The 23,176-nt window shown below is 36.2% G+C and overlaps 1 protein-coding gene and 1 pseudogene across 2 annotated transcripts; both read right to left on the reverse strand.

The window, feature by feature from the left end:
* Positions 1–2,363: 2,363 nt before the first annotated feature.
* Positions 2,364–22,816, reverse strand: LOC149408911 (uncharacterized). Of its 2 annotated transcripts, none has more exons than XM_089650308.1 (16): positions 22,661–22,816; positions 19,762–19,817; positions 18,398–18,648; positions 18,014–18,140; positions 16,716–16,932; positions 16,081–16,277; positions 15,804–15,948; positions 15,203–15,331; positions 13,536–13,721; positions 12,402–12,646; positions 12,039–12,222; positions 11,220–11,376; positions 6,793–6,925; positions 6,091–6,322; positions 4,901–5,037; positions 2,364–3,605 (listed from the first exon to the last, which is right to left on the reverse strand). In XM_089650308.1, exons 2-16 carry the CDS (start codon positions 19,781–19,783, stop codon positions 2,554–2,556), a joined length of 3,414 nt encoding a protein of 1,137 aa, XP_089506434.1. In that variant the 5' UTR covers positions 19,784–19,817; positions 22,661–22,816; the 3' UTR covers positions 2,364–2,553. The 2 variants fall into 2 exon arrangements, with proteins under 2 accessions (XP_089506434.1, XP_089506435.1); XM_089650309.1 differs by having other exon boundaries at positions 2,365–3,605; positions 18,398–18,642.
* LOC149408912 (uncharacterized) lies at positions 9,037–11,044 on the reverse strand (annotated as a pseudogene).
* Positions 22,817–23,176: the final 360 nt, after the last annotated feature.

Here is a 23,176-nt window from a genome sequence, read left to right on the forward strand (position 1 = left end):
AAATGAATTTATAAGAAGAAGGAATTTAGTTAGTTGCCGCTCTGTTCCCGTCCAGATACAAAAAATATCGTCTACATATCGTTTCCAAGTGAGAACATTATTTAAGAGTGATGACTTACAATTAAAAATCTTATTTTCTAAGTTATTCATAAAAATATCTGCCAAAAGTGGGCTAGTAGGAGCTCCCATAGGTAGCCCTTGGCTCTGTTGGAAGACGCAGTTGTTATACTGGAAATAATTTTGATTAAGGCACATATTGAATAAACGAGACAGGTCATCAATCATATCTTTATCTAAATTAGAGGATTTTAACATATCTACAATTATTTGTTTGCAATCAGTAGTTGGAACATTTGGAAATAAGTTAATTACATCAAACGAAATTAGCTTAGCATTATTGGGAATGAACAAGTCCTTAACTGAATTTATTAAATCAAATGAGTTTTTAATGGTATATTTGGGTGAAAACACATTAAAATTGTTGAAGACATTAGTGATATGAGAAGCTATTATGTAATTCGGGGAAGCACAGCATGACACGACAGGACGAATAGGTTCATTGATTTTATGTATTTTTAAAAACCCGTACAACTTGGGAATTTTAGGATTAGACTGCAAGAATTTATAGAAGGAAGGGATCTTCCGAAACCGGTAGAGTGAAAATAAAACTATCGTGGTCAAAAACAAATTTATGTGTTTTTATTATAACATATTATGTAAATTGGAAATAATCCATGTACTTACGGCAAATTATTTTTAAGACATTACGTTTTAATGAAGTTGTGCACAACAATAAAGTAAATAAAATAAGAGTTTTAAACGCCCGTCCGCAGTATCCAAAGATACAGGATGCGAAGCAATTGAAAACAACCAATGTTCCACACATGACAAGCGTGTAAAATGAAAAACCAACATATGTTTATGTCACCATCTCTTTAAAACATATAATATTAATCGTGTTGTCTCCCTAACGGCCTTGACCTAAGCGTCCCTAAGCTAACTTCAGGACCTAATTTTTACTTTGACGAAAGACATAGTGCTATCTCGTTGGGACATTCTTTAAATTGACCCAGCGAATCGTATGGACTCGTGAATGAAATCTTCTATTAGAGACAATAGATGTCACTGCTTCACACTCACCGCCGCCGCTTGCAGCCCTGCTATTTCGCGGCACATTTAAAATAAATCTCTAAACGATATAAAAAAAAGTCGCTATTCGCATCTGTCTGTTTGCGCTCTTAGTATTTCTAAAGTGCGCAACGGATTTTGATAGGGTTTTCACTATCATTTAGAGAATTTCTTCCGGAAGGTTTATATATATAATACATGCATATTATATTTATAGAAAGTAGAGAAAAGTCAATGTTTTAATCAAGTCATAAAAAAAATATTTTACGGCGCTTACATTGCTAACGCTAGGTAAACCTTATGAGATACATCAAAATAATATAGTACGGAATTGTATATCTTAAAAAGGTCCACGAAGGTATATGTCTATATCATAAGGATAACTCAGCAATGCCGGGCACACGTCAGCTAGTTAAGAATAAGACCAGTTGTTTTGATGAACATAATTTACTATTAGGCCTTGCGCACATCAATATTTTATCGCGCACCACGATTTTCGGTACCACGATAATTTTGTCGCAGAAATGCAACGTACGGTAAGTATGTGCGCGCATATACGACAAATAAAAAGTTGCTATTTTAAAATTGTGATTTGTCACATTTTTCTGCGACAGCGCGCGACGCGATTGTCGCAAAATAAAATTATAGCATTTGAAGTTATATGGACACGCGCGCACTGCGATTTAAAATCGCTACCTGACAACCTTTCTTCAGCTGAGATTGCATTCCGCCATCTAGTATTATTGTATGCAATTTGAGTTCCAACAATTCTTAATAGTTTGTCAAATGTCTAAATCGTCATTCTATTATTATCATAGCTATTGCCAAAGAATTTTTTTGGATATTGTCGAAGATCATTGTATTTCAGATAAAAGAAACCTTTAACATATCTTTCTGCTGTAAAAGGATGAGTCCAGTATTTATGTGTTCTTTTATTCCTCCTCTTCCGAAGAAGCAAAACAATACAATCAATTTGTACGAAATCCATGTTGAGAATGAACAATTATCGCAATTTTTCATCGCGATGCGCGCAGTATTATTTTTGCGATTTCTTATAGCACGATTTTAAAATAGTATCGCAAAAAATACAATCGGGGTGCGCGCTAGGCCTTATTGTTGTCTTAGAACCGGCGTAAAGGAAAAACTACCTTCCCACCAGAAGTGTGTATCAACACATAAATTAAATAAATTTTACATATATGGGCCCCAGAGTTTAGGAACTCATTTTGCATGTTATGTTGCAGTAATAATTAGTAGACAGAAGGTCATTTGTTGCAATTAGCAGACAGAAGGTCATTTGGCAACGAATACCTTCAGTGAAAACAATTAAATTCAAAATGAAAGAATGTATTGAAAATAAACAAAAACAGAATAATTATCATTTAATATTTTTGACAAAGTTAGCACAAAATATAACAAAATGTATTAATCTAAAAACGATGTCTTGACAATTTTACTCTTGGTTTTATAATCTGATTTAGCGTTACTCTTCATCCAATCCGGTAATTTCCTTTTGTTCGAGGGTTTAGCTTGTTTCGTGGCCTCGTCCAATTCCTCAATATATATAGACTTCTTTTTGGGTGACGTTAAAGATTTAACAGATTCTTTTTTAAGAGCATTTTCAGATTTACTAGTGGGATGATTTTCATTGGTTGAGGTAACATCTAACAAACATTCTTTGATATCAGAAATATCGCAATTCTTCAACGTCGAATCATTATAAGACGGTGATTTTTTTACAGATTTGAATTTAAATTTACCTAAAGCCGTGGTGGGATGATTTCCATTGGTAAAAGTTGAAGTAACATCTGACGAGCATTGTTTGTCTTCTTTGATATCAGAAATATCGCAAAACTTCAAACATGCGTCATTATAAGATGGTGATTTTTTTATATCTACAAATTTAAATTTATCTAAAGCCGTTATATATTGGTTTTTGATAGGTTTGTCTGTTTTAGGAGCCACAGCTGATGCGCTGGACTCTATTGGGAGTAGCAGTACTGCATCCAGTTGGTGGGCATTTTGCGCTAACACATCATTTTCTGAAATAGCGCTCATTTGTTCATCCAGTTGGTCAAAATTCTGTGAAAACAAATCATCTTCGCCCCAGATATCCTCATCATTTAAGTCCATTGTTTCATTTTTTATAACAGGTACTGTTTGCATATCAATGGAATTATTAGGTAGTTGTGCAACGTCTTTTCTTTCAGTCAAGTTATTCAGCTTGGGAGCACATTTGTTTGGCAGTGCAAACTGCGCCAAGTTGGAGACTGTGACTTTGTGTTCTTCTTTGCTGGAATATACAACTGTAGACTCGAACTCTGTATTATCTGCATTTAAGGCGTAGTCATCTTTGTATGACAAATTTTTACTTTTCAAATGATTCCTAACCTCCAAATAAGCAATGGCTATTTTTATATCGTTAAATGATATGTTGGGTGGACATACATTTTTTATGGCTGTCAATTTACTCATATCTGGAAATAAAAACATTAAAATAATTACAATTAAAAAATACATAACTACATATTCAGGGGATCTCTTCTTACATAAAATTACTTCCATCGCAATGTTAACATTTAGTTATTGGATTATAGTTCATAGAATAAAGTATAGCACGGGTGTGATATAGGCATAAAGAAGAACACTAGAAGTGCCTTCCATGTAGATTTGAATGGGAGGCATTTCTTTTGGTTCTAACCACAGAGTAAGGAAGAGACAGAGCTGCCCATCAAACTAAACTAGACCAACTTGTGCGGAGCAGGGGGAGTGGCGTGGGCATGTCTCTTTCAGGGATTTGTCAATAAATGAATCTGACAGTATACAGGCAACTCGCATTGTAATATCGCCATTTAGTCCAGAAAAATAAAATCTGCTTACGAATTATTACTTCTTTTTACAATGGCGCACAAATTGCTGGCTGCGTAAAAAACTTATATTTAATTATTAAAGACAATATTAGCAATTTTCAACTACAAATACCAAATCGGGTGAGCAAAAGTTTGGACTTGTTTCCAAAACTGAATATTTTGTTTCACTATTTAGTTAGACACTTTTACAAATGTGTTATAATTTACCCATCTCACTCATTTTTAGCATCGCTACGCAACCTTATTTGAAGGCGGTTCGGTTATTCAACTGTTTTTATGAACATTCTGAGCTGCACAGAAAGGTCCCACAATAGACTACGCTGCAAACCGTTGCCTTACTTTAGCCAACTTTATTTATCTACGCTGTTTCAGTCTGGTTATTTCTCTTCGCCGTTCAATGTACGACTGTTGTCGTAGATTAACTAAAGCATTCTCGAACCCACGGTGCCGAGTAGAAATGATCCCTGGATTTCATGTTGGGGCAAGTATTTCAATTTAGATGTTTATGGTTCTAGTTCGTTTAGCATGCGCTCTGTCTCTCTTACCTTGTCTGAAATCGTACATCGCCATCCCATTTTAATTTCATAATGATGTGAAATTTAAACAGACAATCCTCAAAATTTTGGATCACAAAACATGCCACACGGCATTTCTCTTTATTTTATGGAAATCGTCAAGTCGTTATAGAGATTGTGGGATTGTAGTAAGCTCTTTGACTCCATTCCGAGAAATCACAAGTATATTTTATTTAAAGTACATAATATATGGGTTATTTTATTTCCCGTAAAATTTAATAGAAAGAATATTATAGCATATTATGCAGCACGTTCCAGAGAGTAAGTAATCTGTTTTGCACAGCCAGATATGCTCTAATAGGGGTAGATGGGAAATGTGAAACTTACCATTATTTAAAGGAGGTGAGTGAATGGCTTGTATAATGATGGCAAGGTTAGAAGGGTCCATCAATCTCTTTAAATCAATGCCGTTTTTACGCACTTCAACGGTCAAATGTGTGAATATGGTGGAAACAGCCAACTTTCTGGAATTCAAACATACCTAACTAATGATTTTTATAATTAACATAATTTTTTTCAAAAAAAAAAAAGTTTCCGACCTAGGAAAAAATCAGCTCATTTTAAAGTGAAAAAACAATACGAAAGATTCTTATGTGGGACAAGAAAAAATATCCCAAAAGAAGTGTGTGTAGTTTGACCGAAGTAAGGTCAGTAATTTTTCTTACTCCGGGTGAAAAATTGGTCAAACTTTTCAAATGCAGAACAATTTCAGTAATCAGCCGGTAGATAATCCGACAAGTCCAGTAATCTGCTGTTCTTTTTACTATTTGAAAGCACAAAATCAAGCTCTATAACCATTCCAGCGAGTTTTGGCATACTATGTCAAGTTTGCAAAAACGTTTTGAGCGATCACTTGCCATAAGAACCTAAAAATATGGGATAAACGGTGAAATATAGTATATAATCTAGGTGGATTCATTGGCTTTAAACCGCAGTAAGCAGTTCTCTAGATATTAATATTAATATTTTTAATTAAATAATACGGTAAATATATATATGACACCAATCGCTGGAGTGGATAATTCACCGGTATTCGTACGTCAGATATGTAGTCCGTGTCTAGACTCTATACGGCATTATAATATCACACCTCCAATATTAACACAGAAACATATGAACTGCTTAGTGTGACTTAAAGACAATGAATACATTTCCCCGTTTATTGGTTTATAAATTATAGTTATATAATTACAATCTTTAAATTATAAATCATAACAATCACCAAGGCAAATTTGGGTAGCCATTGCTCGAGTGGTTATCTTTCATGTGGTTATAGATGAAACTTGTATTATCCGGGGATTATCCGTGGGAACCTTATAGAAACAAGCGGGTGTAACACAGTGTATAATCCGGGGATTATCCATGGGAACCTTATAGCAACAAGCGGGTGTAACACAGTGTATAATCCGGGGATTATCCATGGGAACCTTATAGAAACAAGCGGGTGTAACACAGTGTATAATCCGGGGATTATCCATGGGAACCTTATAGCAACATGCGGGAGTAACATAGTTTACCTCTCTTCGGCTATTTGTTCTGGGGACTCCCCCAGGTTGAAGAGTTCCACAGACAGAGCCTGGGTGGTGTTGGTGGTATAGGAGGTGCCGCTGATGGCAGGCGGCAGGGGATGCTCCTCCAGGAGTCTCCAGATGCTCTTCACCGGCTGCGGATTCGTGCTCACATACTCCTTTATCACGCCCACAAAGGATTCACCAAACTTTCCAATTTTATAAAGTGACATCCCATCAACTGTAAAAATACAATGGAGCAACAGTTTGAGAGATATCCAACACCTCTGTCATAGGTCGCCCCAAGTGTCAAGCTATGTTTGGCAACTTAGCAGGGGTGCCCGGGTTGATGGGGTGAGGTTTGTCCATGATTTGTCCAACAACTGCGTGGCGTGTCAGATCGGTTGTGGGAGACCCTTTGACCTCCCTAGCCTGACTCTCTTGACCCATGGTGATTCCTACCCACCCCTCCAACATTTTCCCAGAACTTCCTCTCTTTCCTTTCCTTAGATCCTCAACACAGCATCCCTAAAGATGACATTGTTTTTATAAGTAGGTATGCAATTCAAAAGCTTGCTTTATGCCAGCAAATTAATTTGCACTTTAAAATAAATGCTAAAAATTACGATATGTACAAGCTCGTCCATATAAGTTTAGTAATTCCTGACAAAAACAAGAAAAGTGAACAAGTAAGTGGTTATTTGTGCTTACATTTGCCCTGAGTGAGCTGGTCCAGGTCAAGGGGTTGGCGGGAAGCCATCTGCTGCAGAGCCAGGTCGGAGGCCACAGTATGGGGAATGGCCTTTTGCGATACAGCTATGGAGTGCCGCAGATTTACTAGTTTCTGCGGATGTACATTATTACAAATAAATAATAAAGTATTCTTTCAGTAATCTACAGCACGATTATCCAACAATTTCTATAATCTGATGTTATTTTTACTAATTATGTACATTTAAAAAATAAATTATTAATGGAATTATAGAGAGCCCTGATATTCTGAGCCTAATCACCTTCAACTTGGCAATACTTTTGCAGATATTTTAGATGTGTTCAACTGGAGAGAATATAGTTACAAGAAGGCTATAATAACATATCTCAATAATAATGTAAGTTAGCGTAATACTATTCTTCCGCTCAGGTTTCATGTAATCTTATTTCATGATTACTATTTCACTAAATGACTATACACAGGGTGTATCGGCACGTACCCGACAAACTTTAACCAGCTATTCCTTAGCACATTTGGAGTAAAAAATGTTATGGGCACTTTGCTGTCCGGTAACATTTTTTTTTAATAAAAAAAATACTATTCATATTTTCACCACATGTCACCACTGTTTTATCCTTTGTCAAAGTTTGAATACCCACCTGGCAATATTTTATTCGAGTTTCGTTGAATAATATACGTACGTACCTACATTAGCGCGCTTTACGATCACAACGAAATGGCATGGCACCATTCGTCTCATTTTTAGCAATTATTATTTAGTGTGTATGAAAGAGCGAACACGCTTTTTAACACACTTGCTAATAACAGCTGTTGAACACGAGAAACAATGCCAATGACAGTGACGTGTGGATTTTTTCATCATTTTTTGTTTTTAATTGAAAAAAAATGTTACCGGACAGCAAAGTGCCCATAACATTTTTTACTCCAAATGTGTTAAGGAAAAGTTGGTTAAAGTTTGTCAGGTACGTGCTGATACACCCTGTATATATCACAGGCTTGTAAAAGCCCATAAGGGCGTATAATATAAATAAATAAAATCATTTGTATGTCGAAATCAGTAGTCCACCGAATGCCAAGTTTTGTACACCGACGAATTGGGTTATCTCACTCGTACACACTCAGTTACTATACCGCCGTCTAGCTCGCTAGAGCTGATCATTTTACCAGTCACCAGGATTAATCATTGTTGTTTTAGGACTAGACTAGACCGTTAGTACTCTGTGTATAAAAGCAACTATCGCATGTGTTTCTGATCCTTTCGTTCTGCCTTAATTTTATTTGAATAAGTTTGCAAGCGTAAACATGATAAACTTTAAAGAAAAAAATGGAAATTTTTCGAAAGATCACGATAGCGGTTTTCATATTTAGCATATTTTGTATGTTGGGGAGAACCACCATGAAGCGAACATTTTTTTTCTTGGTGCTGTAACTTTCAAAGTTATGCAATATTGAAATAACTAAATGTTGTTATGTAGACCCTATTCTATCCTCTCATTAAACCTAGAGTGGAAGTCACGTAATTCTTTCGGATTAAGAGAAAATACCAATTTTCTAAAAAATGGGAAATGTTCTTTTCAAGGTATAGTGTACTATGAAGAGAACACGGGTCCCCACGAAAAGAACAGTCTTGGACTTCGACCATTATTAGGTATGTTGTTTATCTGTTGATACCAAAAATAATTTTAATAATGCAAAGTAAACCAACGAATGAAATCAAGGACATTAATTATTTATTATTTTTTTTTAAATACAGAAAACGGTAGTTAAAAAATCGCTCAGAAACATTTCCTGCAGAAAAAGTTCAAAGAGCCCTTTTCACCGCACGATTCGTGGCTCCATTTTCTGCATACTTTACATTGGATCCATTCTGCAAAAGTGGCAGACTTCGTTATCGATTATATCTTCAAGATCTTCTGATGAATCGTCGTGAATAGATATTTGCGTGTCCGTAGATTCAGAGTCACTTCTGTCTCGTTCCTTAGTAGACTTAGACTTTTCTTTATTAAATACTTTCGTTTTCCTAACGTTCTTTGATTTATCTGTATTCTGTTGAAGTTTTTTTCTTTCGTTGGTATTCCTGGAGTTTGTTTCCCTTTCGGTTTTTTCTTATTATTTTTTTCGTCACTGATCCGAATCAATTCATCTTTTTCAGGAGTATCTGTTATGATAGTAGACTTCCCCTTCCGTGCTCCACCTCTTCTAATATTCTTCCGTGGAGATGCTTAAGGGTAGGGTCTTATAACATGGGGAGAGACAACTGCAATCCCAAGCTGCTTACGGCTCAGATCAGTTGTGATTGAGCTGATCGATGGTAGAGACTCTAATTCTTGGTTAGCAATGCAATCAGTTCCCAAATTCAAATCCAAAGTCAGCACACCCATTATCTGCTCTTGTTCACGTTGAACGTTGTCCTTCGCAGAAGAATTCAATGGCAATGCTGGTTGTTCGTTTTCCACAATCGGACGGTCAGTAACCGACGAACAAAGAAAATCGGTCTCCGAAAAAATATTATTATTGAAAGGATGGATTCCAGTTTTCTCGAATCCACTGCAGATATTTGATATGGAGAACGAATATCCGTATGCTGCATTCACAAGTTCTGCTATTTCCATTACAGTTACTCTTTTTCCAGGATTGGTAGTCATCCAGTTGTTCATGGCTTGGCGATATCTAGTTTTAAATGGACCATAAACTGATACATCCAAAGGCTACATCCTGTGGCTGCAATGTGGCGGTAGAGTCAAAATAATTATGTTGTTTTCTCGTGCAAACTCCACGACTTTAATATTTACGTGGGTATGTGATTGTCCATTATAATCAAAGCTCTATTGTTTTCCGAAGGATTCACATGCTGTTTGAAGTGTTTCAGTGACTCAACAAAGCAGTTTTCAGTCACCCATCCAGTTGAATGGGCCAGACCCTTACTGCCTATCGGTGCCCCTTTTAACATTCTCTCTTGAAAGTGTACTCTTGGAAAAACAAAAACAGGTGGAACTGTATTTCCAGCAGCACTGATGAAGAAAAGACCAGTCACCAAATCTCCTCTTTCAGCAGACGTTACTTGGACTTAGACTCAGACTTAGCTTGGAACCTCCAACAGCTATAACTTTCGGTGGCTTTGTAACCGTTGTGCAAGAAGTTTCATCCAAGTTCCAAATCATATTTGGGGGAAATTTGTACTTTTGTAGAAGCTTTTCCAAGTTGTTGAAGAAGTTACTGCTGTTTGTTTTATTAAAACTTGTAGCTCTGCCCAGTGAAGTGCTTTCTGGTTGACGTACTGAAAGCTTGACTTGTCGCTTCATGAAGCCATCGAGCCAGTGTATTCCAGCTTTTTCACTAACTCTCCAAAAAGATGGAATAATAATATTATTAGCTACAGCAAATTGGTAAGCCAGTACCCTTGTTTGAAGTTTAGTCAAGCCATGGCACATTTTTGAAGCAGTGCTCAGGTACGATGCTAATAAATCCTAAAGTTCAGGAGAGAATATTTTTCTATTCCCTATATTGCGAGTGTAGCTAAAACTTTCACCAGTTTCCTGTGCTTGCTTCGCTCGTTGAATAATTTTCCAAAGTAATGTGGTCGCAATACCTTTATCTTTCGCCACACTTCGTATGCTCTTCTTATTTATGATGACATCATCTATAGCATTCTTGAATTCATCGTCAGTCTTGCGATTTATTTTTGGAATGATCTAAAATAAAAAGGATATACGATTGCATTCGATTCTTAAACTGCTGAATACGTAGCCAAATTAATAAGTTATGTCTTTCTTACTTCGACTCTAAATATAGTTTGAGTTGTACTAATTAAAATCATTTATAAAAAAACGCGACGGCATCCACCTGGAGAAGAAGTCTAGACTGATAAAATATGCATTGCCTAGATATTCCGTGAAGAGAACACAAAGCCCATGAAGAGAACGTTCTCTTCATGGGCTTTTGTTATGTTCTTTTTATGGAAACAGCAGTTTGGTTTTGAAAAAATTAAAAATGGCAATAAGGGATTAATATGATGCATTATTGTACTCACGATATGTAAGTTATAACAGCTAAGTGTGATAAGACAGGATCACCTTTGGTGTACTTGCACTCGTTAAACGTAGACAGACTTCACAAATTCACGAAGAAAAAAAAAACGATGCTCAGCACTTTACACCTCGACTGTCGCCAGCGAACTGACAACGCTGTAACCATGCTTCCCGCAAACCAACGCCGCACCACTACAACCATACGATGGGTATCTATGTGTCAATAAAGTTGTTAGTTTTGGCAAAATGTTCAATTTTCTCTTCATGGAACGTTCTCTTCATGGTGGTTCTCCCCTACGCACTATAATTCACACTCGCCCGGTCTTTCGGGTGACAGGTTATGAGAGACAACTGTATTAATATATTAAATGTTTTACCTCGTGTAGAGCTTCAGAATATTCATCAAGGACCAGTGGCTCCATCTGGCTGGAAGCTATAGACATGGACAAGACATCTGACGTTGAAGGGGTGACGTTAGGCAATGAATTGTCTGTACTTTTTGAAACCCACGCTCCCGAATACAGTGCTTTGACCCTGTAAATTAATTTTCTTATCACGACATGCCAATTCTTATTAACTGTACATTAAATGCGGATATCCATTAAAAACAATTATAAAATTTTTGGCAAACACAAATCAAAGATTGTTATAAAAATCTGTTAGTGAAAAAATAAGAAAATACACAGATTTAGGAAATGAAATAAAAAGAATTTGGCATTCTCAGACTATAAAAATATTACCATTCGTTATTTCGGCTACTGGCATTATACCTAGCTCTCTAATTAAAAATTTAGGGGTATTAGATCTATCAAAAAATTTATATATAAAGATGCAAAAGTCGGTCATTTTGAATACATGCAGGATAACAAAAGATTTTTTAAATATTTATGTAGAGGGATCAGTAGGATTTATAGGCCCTGTTAGGAGTTCTACCGAGCCGAACCTTCTGATATGAAAATATCTGGAGTCGGTGAATTATTTTCCCATTTGATCTCTGGTGAGTTGACGTGTTGTTCTTGTATTGTTTTGTATTTATTGTGCTTATATAGTGCACTTACATAATGTTGATTGACTAGATGATCATTTGTGGAAAAGTGTGTGGAAGGGTTAAGTTTTTCCTTTGGGGAAGATTTAACCCGGACAACAAAATCGGAAGTTTAAAAACTAGTACTACATATTATATAGTTGAAACTTACGTCTTAATTTTCAAAGAGTTAACTATTTCCTGAGTTGGCAGTAAGAGCGCCGGTGCGTGTCGATTCTCCCTCTTGCTGTTTAGCCAATTGGACCCCATTTGGGTTAGTATAACAACTGGATATGATTGAGTTCCACTGTATCTAGATTCCTTTGCAATGTACTTTGCTTGCTCCAAAATCAAAGCTAAAACCAAAAGACACATGTAATAATAATACACATAACATAACAAAATCAAAAGCAGTATTTTGTGGTGAATTTGTTACTCTGATACATTTTGTCTTAATACAAATTGTTACAGGTATATTATTATGTAATATGCCAAAAGATAGATAATGTCATCAAATAGAAAACCTGTTGCTTACCGATTTCTTTCCACCAGCCTTCACTCTTCGAAGAACCTGAGCCATAAAAGTGACTAGAGAAATGTTTGGAATCGAGTTTCTTAGCTTTGGAACCTTTCAGATAGGCAACATACATCCCCACCCCAAAAGATTTGGGCAGGAAGTAATCCACGGCGCCGAGGAACTTCTCCGCGTCTTCTGTGAAGTCGTACCTTCCTTGGCTGTCGATGCCTTCATACTTGGCTGAGTCGTCCGGAGATGTTAGCCTGCAATGTACCAAATATGGCTAAATATAATAGCAAATCCCTCCACCCCACTACAGTGGCGCCCTATCCTCTCGAATATTGCACTGCCTATACACTATAAGACGAGAGACAGCAACCCTCGGGGAAAACAAAAAGGCCGTGAATAGCAACATTATGAAAATGACCTTGCAAACCTCCTGGCAAGCCGTCTTACATCCATCTCACCTGAGTGGCAGGTGAGATGGATGTAAGACTAAAGCTAGTAGTTGTGGATCCAACTATTAAACTGCCGGGCTTCTCTCTCCCTCGGAAGACGAGGACCTCATTAAACCTCATCGGTGTAGTCACAGCCGTGGTGCGTATATGATGCACAAATGGGTATAAAGGGATTCTGAAAGGATTAAGGATCATAGGTCATATTACTAAAGAATTCTAAACTCTGAGAATATGGAACAAGAGAACACATCGTAAAAGAATGTCCTCTTTATTATATTCCCTATGGGACATCGGTGCTGAACCAAGTGACTCCCGATGCCGTTGACTGGCTGAGTAACCTCAGCGTTCCACTTTGACCTACACCATACGAAGAAGAAGAATAGAAATGCGGAAGTGAGTAATAAGAAGCAGGAACATCATTGAAGGGCAGTAAGGTGTGGTGAAAAATTTTCAAGTGAACATGTTTTTTTAAATTTAATTTTAAAAGATAGACAAACATTCCCGAGTTAAGAATAACCTGACAATATTTGAAAATCTCCTACTACCACCACAGTAAGTGGAAAATGTTGCTTGCGTCGTGATGGAGGACTTACTTATGGAGGACAACACCTGGGTGGGACCCAAACACGATGCCAACTCATCCACTGAACGTTTAGGAAACTTTATACTATATTATCAGAAAAAGATTTCTTACTTTCTGGTGCAATTATCGCAGCAATTTAAGACGGGGGTCTTTGGTGGCTCTCTGTCTTTCTCAAAGTATGATATGATGTTATGTCTTCTGCATTCTCTGGTGGAAATATAATTCTTCATGACGGCATTCAGCGATGCCTTGTGCGCCCGGACTGTAGAGTTCATATGGCTCTTTTCCCGCAAGAAACTACAAAACAAATCAAACTTTTAAATGAAATCTTTGACTTTCACTAGATAAATAGAAAAGAAATTATTTATTTATTTGAAAGAAACAAACGACTTTCACTATACATATAGTTTATTTTGTTTTAAAATTAATAAGGAAAGGGGAAGAGGAATATAGGATACAGATGGGACATATTCTCGATACATTCCATACTAATGCATTAATTATTTATTTACGCCTTGTTATAGGTAAATTGTTCAGGAGTACAATAATAAGTGAGTATGAGTATAATGATATAAAAGCATTATTTTCTGAAGGTCATTGTCATAGAATAATGACCTTTATTTACGCCTTGAAGGTATACATTGTCATAGAATAATGATCTTTATTTACGCCTTGAAGGTATACATTGTCATAGAATAATGATCTTTATTTACGCCTTGAAGGTATACATTGTCATAGAATAATGATCTTTATTTACGCCTTGAAGGTATACATTGTCATAGAATAATGATCTTTATTTACGCCTTGAAGGTATACATTGTCATACAATAATGATCTTTATTTACGCCTTGAAGGTATACATTGTCATACAATAATGATCTTTATTTACGCCTTGAAGGTATACATTGTCATAGAATAATGATCTTTATTTACGCCTTGAAGGTATACATTGTCATACAATAATGATCTTTATTAACGCCTTGAAGGTATACATTGTCATAGAATAATGATCTTTATTTACGCCTTGAAGGTATACATTGTCATACAATAATGATCTTTATTTACGCCTTGAAGTTATACATTGTCATAGAATAATGACCTTTATTTACGCCTTGAAGGTATACACGTTCATAGAATAAAGAACAAAATTAGAAGTGCTTCCATAAATATTTGAATGGAAATAAATGTTAAGTAAGAGAGACAGTCAGTGGACTCTCTCTTACGCTTGCCTGAAATCGTATATCACCATCCCATTTGAATTTCATAATCACAGTTTTGTACGGAAATATAGGCCCAAGTAGGCTTATATTTGGATTATGCAACACGCCCGCAAGGCACTTTTCTTTTATTCTTTATTCTATGGTTATTTCTAAGAATGTGAAAAAGGTTCCACATGCGAGCAAATGAAAAAAATTAGTTTGTCAGGTTGATCTTGACGTTATGTGGATTTTAATAAACTTTGTTTGTCAGGTTGATCTTGACGGTATGTGGATTTTAATAAAATTGGTTTGTCAGGTTGATCTTGACGGTATGTGGATTTTAATAAAATTGGTTTGTCAGGTTGATCTTGACGGTATGTGGATTTTAATAAAATTGGTTTGTCAGGTTGATCTTGACGGTATGTGGATTTTAATAAAATTGGTTTGTCAGGTTGATCTTGACGGTATGTGGATTTTAATAAAATTGGTTTGTCAGGTTGATCTTGACGGTATGTGGATTTTAATAAAAATATTTAGAATTTTAAATAATAGGATTTTATAATATGAATATATATTTACTTATGAGTGACAAAGTCGGCGGGGGAATGGTAGAGAATGCAGAGGGAGGGGTTCCCGTCTCGACCAGCTCTGCCCGCCTCCTGGTAGTAGCCCTCCATCTCGCTGGAGGAGCCGTAGTGGATTACGCACCTGCATGAAGGTATCAGGATCAGCATGCATTATGTGCCATTATATGAGGCAGGCGTGGGGTGCAATACACATTACTGTCTACACTCAAAATAAAATAAATGTTTCCTTGCAGACAAATGATCTCAATCATTTCATCTGATCTGCATTGATTCTGCTGATTCTAGTAACTCCCGCTGTCCATAAACTCTTCAATAAAAACTCCGGGTTCAACAAAACACTGTGGACTTTTTATAAGTGATAGATTATAATGGAGCTTGGACAGCCATCAGGCCAATGTCCTTAATTAGCAGATGGTATGAATAATTCTGGGCCCCTGACCAAGGTAGCAATAGTATATATCTATCTCTGAATCTCTGTATTATCGACAGTTCTACCTTACTGCTACTAGTGCCATCTGTGAATAGCACTTTAAACTGATATCTGGGATCCACAGTTAGGAATATATACTTGTTTGCATTTTATAGTGACTTACCTGACATTTGGTTTATCTATACCCATCCCGAAGGCGATTGTTGCAACTATGATTTTGATCTCGTCATTTAAGAAGTCATGATGGACGCGCCTCCTCTCCTTTATGGAGAGGCCGGCGTGATAGCACTCGCACTTCAACCCGCGCCCTGAAATCACATGTGTTTTCTTTGTAGGAACCAGAACACCAGGACCTAATATGTAACTGCTGCCCTATATTTTAGGATCAAAACTAATTATTTTGGAGCTCAGTTAAATACAAGTAATAAGTATATAAATACCTTTGAGTAAAGCGACAATGTTTTCTGTGTCTTTCTTAGTGAGGCAGTACACAATGACGGAGCTGTTGGCAATATTGAAATGTTTCTTCTCCCCGGTGAGAACTGCGCCGATGTCGGCAGACGGACTGGCTGATTTCTTCTGGACTTTGAAATACAAATTCGGTCGGTCAAATCCCGAACAGAGAACTTGAGGGTTCCTGGAAAACAGGACAGATTGGAATATTAAACAGAGGCAACTATATGTTGTTTTGAAGAGTGTAATAATTAAAATTGACTAACTTAATTAAATTCTTATTTATTAAGATTTTTTTCTTATATCCTAGCCACAAAACGAACACACTATTTGTATATTACTTATTTGTATTTTTTTTTCTAGTATGTATATAATTATGAACTTTTATTTATTTATTATTTGTGCATGATGTGAATATTGGGTTATAACCTCCCCAAGGGACGTACTTGACTTACTTAAAATTATGTTTATATATATGTTTTTGTTATTAATAAAATAAAATGATTAAAGGTTCAATAGAAGCGACGTCTGCTCATGTGATGTTGATTAGGAGGTAGGAAAATAAATTGCACTTATTATCAAGCATTGATAATGATAATAAGCATCAAATGTGTTTAAGCACCGGAGTCTCAGTGATCTGACGATATCATTCTTGACATCTTCAGTAGCCGTAGCGGTGACGGCGAGGATGGGAACATCGGGAAGCAGGTCACGCAGCTTGCCGAGGTGTCGGTACGCTGGCCGGAAGTCGTGGCCCCACTGCGACACGCAGTGCGCCTCGTCTATGGCCAGGCACACGATGTTGGTGGCTTCATTCAGGCGAGGCAGCATCTCCTGACCTAACAACGTACATACCATTTAACTGATGTTGAATACTCAAAGTATGTCATTACATACTTGCATTTTAACTCCCGGTCGAGTCAGAATAACTCGGCATCTACGGTTTCCTGTGCATTCAAACTGTGTAAATATATAAAGGTTAAAGATAATAATCACTAATATTGCATTACATTCCACAGGTAAGTGTTAATTTACTTCATTTTAAGCTTATTCAGTTTATTATGAAAAAATTTTAAGAGATCGGTGAGTGACATTATCAAAATGTAAGTAGAACGAGGCAAATACAAAGTGTTAGTTTAGTGCTGTGAGTAAAATATACGACAATTGCAAAATAGAAAACTAATTATAACTAATTATTATTACACGATCACAAAATCAAATACATTTATCATCATCTACTTACACGACCAAATTTGGAATTAACTCCTTACAATACATTGCACATAAACAATATAACGCATTACCTAGTAATTTAAAACTTCCGGCAACTAACAAAAAAACATTGACAAAAGCTCTTAAAAGATATTTCCTTAGCAGTTTCATTAATGACTAACACAATCTCTCTCTGGTACTCCATAATAACATCTGCGTTTATTTATTTCAATGTATTTTATTTATTTGCCTTGTCTTTTCTAATGTTGTCTTTCCCGAAATGAGTTTTATAAACTAATTGGGAATAATACATTATTACTTTGTTATCATTTTGTAATGTATTATCTTGTAATAAAATAAAAATTACACTTACAAAATATTCAGTTTTTGGAAATAAGTAGAAACTTTTTCATGAGATTTGGGATTTTTGGATACGGCGAAGGATTTGAATTCACGCACTATTGTAAAAAGGGACAACTTTTTGTAAGAATTTTTCATTATCGAAGAGTAAAATACTTTAACTGCAATGCGAGTTGCCTACAGACCTTGCGGATACATTTATTCACAAATCACTGACAAAACAGATACCCGAAGCCACCTGTAAACTAACAAACTAACACAAGCGGGTGTTAGTTTGTTCCCCACACCTACTAGTTCACCTACTCTGTGGGAAGATGGGTGGGATTGGAAGAGAAGGTTATTAATTACCTCCTTCGCCAGATGCATATTCCGGAGCCATGTACACCAGGCGATAATGGCCTTTGTATAAATTAGCCAGTACATCCTTAGTGTTGTTCTGTGCAGAGCCGAGGAAACATGCAGAAATGTTTGCAACCTGCGATAATCATAAAAAAACATTCAATCACATCATTGTTAAATACGACAAATATTAAATCTCTCCCAGAATCAAAGTGGAGAAATGTTGCTAAAAATGCCTTTAGCCATGTTTTGTCAACAAAGAGGAGGAAAGCCAACTTTCCTCCTCTCAACCAGGACTCGGGTTTTCTATTTGGTGTGGCTGGAGAGCGATGATGGCCACAAAGAGAACTGGCATAGCACACTTGTGAGTCAGTAACATATTTAGCAGTGTACCTCTAAGGACTGCACTTGGTCCTCCATGAGGGAGATGAGAGGGGAGATGACGACGCAGACCCCCCCGGTGTAGAGGGCGGGCAGCTGGTAGCAGAGGGACTTGCCGTACCCGGTGGCCATCACGACGCAGTTGTCTCGCCGCGCCTCCACCACGGAGCGGATTATCTGCCACTGCATCGGCCGGAACTCCGTGTGCCCAAAGTACTTCAGCAGCACTTTCAAATATTTCTCAGGAGGCTTGTCATCTGAAACTTATAATTATGTATATCCAACGACAACACCCCCTGATATTAATGACTGGCACTGACAACCAAGATGGACGCCTATTGTAAAGGCAAACATTCCCGGGTTACAAATAAAAAAATACAGTGTGTGGCAAGCCTACGCACGACGGAAGTGAAACTTTTGGTATTCTTCTCTCTCTCTTTTCATTTCATTCTCTCTTTTATTTTTTCGTATTACACTCACCGCGCAGTACACGAAGTAAGCAGCTGATGCCTGGCGTGGCATTGTTGGCTAGGGAGAGAGGAAAAGAGAGAACGTTCGTCAGTGGCTCCCTCACCTCAGTAAGCGACTAGGGTGAGAGAGCGACAGTGAACGGTGAGCGGTGGTGGGGATCCCGTACCCCCACCACCAAATGATCACGGTTTTTCGTGACGGTCATGAGTCGGTTTTACTCCGGTCCTCGAAAATGCATGACGCGCGTAAAGAAGTTTCACTTCAATAACCTGACAATATTTGACGATTGCATCGGACAACAGAAGCGTATTGTTTATCTGTTCTCACATATTTCTACGATGACTAATCTTTTATAAGGTTCTCATCACACGTGTTACGTGGCTTTTACAAGGTTCTAATATTTGCACGAAAAAGCGTACTTCAGGCTCATACATTCTTTTTTGAAAAATGAATAAGTAACCTTATTAACACATTCGCTGCCAGGAGCTTTTGTTACCGTTCAAATTAAATAAGATTCTTCCGTCCATGGGAGTGTTGGCACTGAACCAGTTAGCATGTGTAAACACTGTACACCTTTTGTCCAATAAATAGGGAAATAAGTGACCCAATCAGTCGGTTGTCCAATGACATTTGTAAAGTCTGTGTTTCATTTGTACATCCTTACCCAAGGTGCGCCTTAAGAGGCAGCTGGTTATTTACAGTCAATGTTATGTGACGTAAGTGTCCAGTACGTACATCATAAAAGGCTGAAAATTGTTGCTCATGCTATGATTAAGAACTTACTTAGCTTGCAGGGGATTGAACTGGCGATGCGATAACAGAACTTGAAAATTTACTTTGAAGTTTGAAGAATTCTTAAAATTTTCTTAAACAACCCGTTCTTAGACTCTTATAATAAATGTTACCTGTTGGTTTTGACGGACTCATGATGGACCTGTTTTTATTATCTCCCGGGTGGAACCTGAAAAATTTAATACAACAAGCACAGAGTTATTACCATTCGAGTTTTGGTTTAAGAGGAACGGCTGCACGCCCTTTTTCATACAAAACTAAAAAGTTGGATTTGAGGTCAAAATACTCGACCCAACTGAATAATTATTTTTGTGGTTATAGGTTAATAGTTATTATTAAAAAATAATCTTTCCCAATCTACTATGCAAATACAATGAAATATAAATAAAAAAATAAACATTGTAAAAAGACTTTTATGTCTGAATTTAAAATGTATTAAGACAAATTTGTGTTGCAACATAAATCGTTTGAAAATAATTTAAAATATATTTTTATTGTATATTTCATTATATTTGCATAGTAGGAAACAGTAAGATTATTTTGTTAGTAATTACCATTCACAAATAATTGCCAAACTCTACTCTAAAATCGTGAAAAATCGATTTCTATAGTGGCAAATATGTTATAATTTGAAACAAAAATAAATAAAGTAGCACATATCCGTACTAGATATTTACTAAAACTTTTGTATAAAAAAATAAATATTCAGTTTGGTTGGTTATTTTGGCCTCAAATACAAATTTAAGTTTCATATGAAAAAGGCCGTGCAATCATTTCCCTTAATTCAAAGCCATTTTTCAGTTTAAACAAAAGATAACCAAAAAAATAAATTATTACAAGCAACAATTATTAGCCTGAAACACCCACACAATTCTTTAGAGAAAAAATAAATGCCGCCGACGGGAATTGAACCTGAGCCTTCTGCCATTGCGCTACGTCGGCTTAATCTAAAACCGCCAAATAATTCAGTATGTACACTAGTATTTTTCATTCAACAATTATTGGTTATTAGATTTTTCACATGAAAATAACCAGCAACCAAGCCAACATCGAGCGTCATATTTAAATCTACCGTGTCATTAGAATGCTTCTACCGAGAGTAGATATAGACTTGCTCTCGTGGCGGTTGTGTTTAATCGGTAAGTTCTTTTGTTTTGTCTAACATACTGATTTTTTCGAATGGTTTGTCCAACTGCATAAATAAGTAAATGGTTGATTTATATCTTTTGTTTTCAAATTGTCAAAGAAAAAAAGCAAATGGTTCTTTATTTAGCGTTGAAAAGCAAAATTTTTTTTTTTTTTCAAATATTTTTGGCTTTCAAGGGTGTTCTAGACCAGTGTTCCGCAAACTTTTTGTGTCCAAGGTACATCTATCAAATTAAGATATTTTAGAGGTACACCAAAGAAAAAAGCAATATTTATTTATTACTAAAATCAATATACCTATTATGAAAAGATGTTAAGTGAGAAATGTGAGCCTGTTTAACTGAGCACAGGCGATCAAAATTTGGAGCAATTGTTGATAAAGCTGCTCTCGTCTCTTCATTGATCGTCCTCAGGCGTTCTCTTTTTTTCGATTTAACAGTTGTGATAGTTGAAAATCCCAATTCTTATAAGTAGGTTGTGGCAAATGGTAATATATATTTTCAACAGCATGCTTTGAAAGCAGTGGATACTCATTTTTATATGCAGCCAATATATGCTAGCTCTACTTTGGAAAATTTTAGTTTTAATGTCCGATCAGTTTTTAACTCCATGCATTCTTCCTGCTCGTTTATCGGTAAGTGTCCAAGGGAAATGTTATTCGAGAGTGGATTTAGTACCCAGTCCATAGGTTGTAGGTCACACTTAGGAATATAATAGTTATTTTTTTCTGATAATAGCTCCAAGTGTTTCACTATCAAAGCCTGCACTTTGTTTCTGAATCGGCAGCCAAGTCGTTAAAATATAAGAATTCCTGCCTTGCATTTTTCTGTTTAGCTCATTCAAATGAGCGAATATGTCCACCAGATCTGCAAGTTTTACTACCCATTCTTCTGTTTTAAACACAGAAGCAAAATTTGAACCCTGGGCCTCTAAAAACGTCTGGGACTCATTTTTTAGCTTGTAAATCCGAAATAGCACTTTTCCGCGAGAAAGCCATCGTACTTCTGTATGAACAGAAGTGACTGATTATCTGCTCCCATTTGCTTTCTTATTATCTTCACAATACCTTGATTATTTTCCGCGGCACACCAACTGATCACCACGGTACACCAGTGTGCCGCGGCACACGCTTTGCGGAACACTATTCTAGACCATCATTTCAAATAATGGAGAGGGAAGATGACTTTATATATACCTATGTGTATAAATGGGCAAATTTCAAAATTATTTGGAAGATTGGTTATTTAGAGGTTGAATGGTGTGAATCAATTTTTAAGTTGCAGGTGAAATTTATCTCAAAAAGTAGTGCTATTTAGACATGTGGTCCAAACCAATGATTAAAACTTGAATAACGACACATTTTTGTTATTATGTTGTTTAATTCAAAATCTCATTTTTCTATATTTTCCTAAATAAAATAAACATAATAAAAAAGTCAAAACAATTATCTTATTGAGATACAATAACAATGTCAGCTATTTAGTTAAAGTGGGTAAGGCTCAAAAGTAGATATTTTTATTTATTGACGGTAATAGTGAGCAATAAGTAATGTGGGTGAATATTTTCCAAAATATATTTTCTTGGTTGGAAAAGAAATAAGGTCTTAATATAAATGCTGTTTATATTAAGACCTTCTAATTTACGGTAACAGCATGCTGTTAATATTATTGCTTTTAACACTTAATATAAATTAACGTAATTATAAAGTGTTTAGGAATGGCTTTATGAATACATTTAAATTATAATACTTTTAAATTATAAAATTTCTTCTTTTTCTATTCTAAAGCTTACGAAAAGTACAAGAAATAAATAAAATAAAAACATTGTACTGAACTACCGCAAAACTTTTAGAAAAATAATATTTACCAAAAATTGTTTGCGCCCTCCTATCATAAATAAGTTAATTGTGATTTCAAATTAGCCTGACAACGATCATAAACTCTAAAACAATACTATAATCATCCCGAATAACAACAACTTAATACTATTTACAAACTGACAATGACAGCTGAAAACACAGATCGACCATAAATAAACCATTCTATGAAGACGAATCCCGCGCCATTTCCTTCAGCCTAAACTAGTGATGGGCAGAATCGAGATATCCATTTCTGAAATATCGATTAGTCGATAGAAATTATTATGCAGTTTGTAATTTTAAAAATCTCTGTTATTGGTCGATATACAATTTGGGAGGCTGAAATGGATACCGCCTCCCCAGGAACCATTTATTTTATAACCAACACCCCTGACCTAGATCACTACAAGTGGTTTGCTTCGTTTGTGACTTAGCAGAGCGCCCGGGTTCATAGGGTGAGGTTTGTCTAGGTCTTGGCGGAGGATGCGTTTGCCCACCTACTGCTTGGTGGGTTGGATCGGGAG

The sequence above is a fragment of the Hesperophylax consimilis genome, unplaced genomic scaffold (assembly GCF_061612785.1).
Source record: "Hesperophylax consimilis isolate HC1 unplaced genomic scaffold, BYU_Hcon_1.0 scaffold_42, whole genome shotgun sequence".
Lineage (NCBI taxonomy): Eukaryota > Metazoa > Arthropoda > Insecta > Trichoptera > Limnephilidae > Hesperophylax > Hesperophylax consimilis.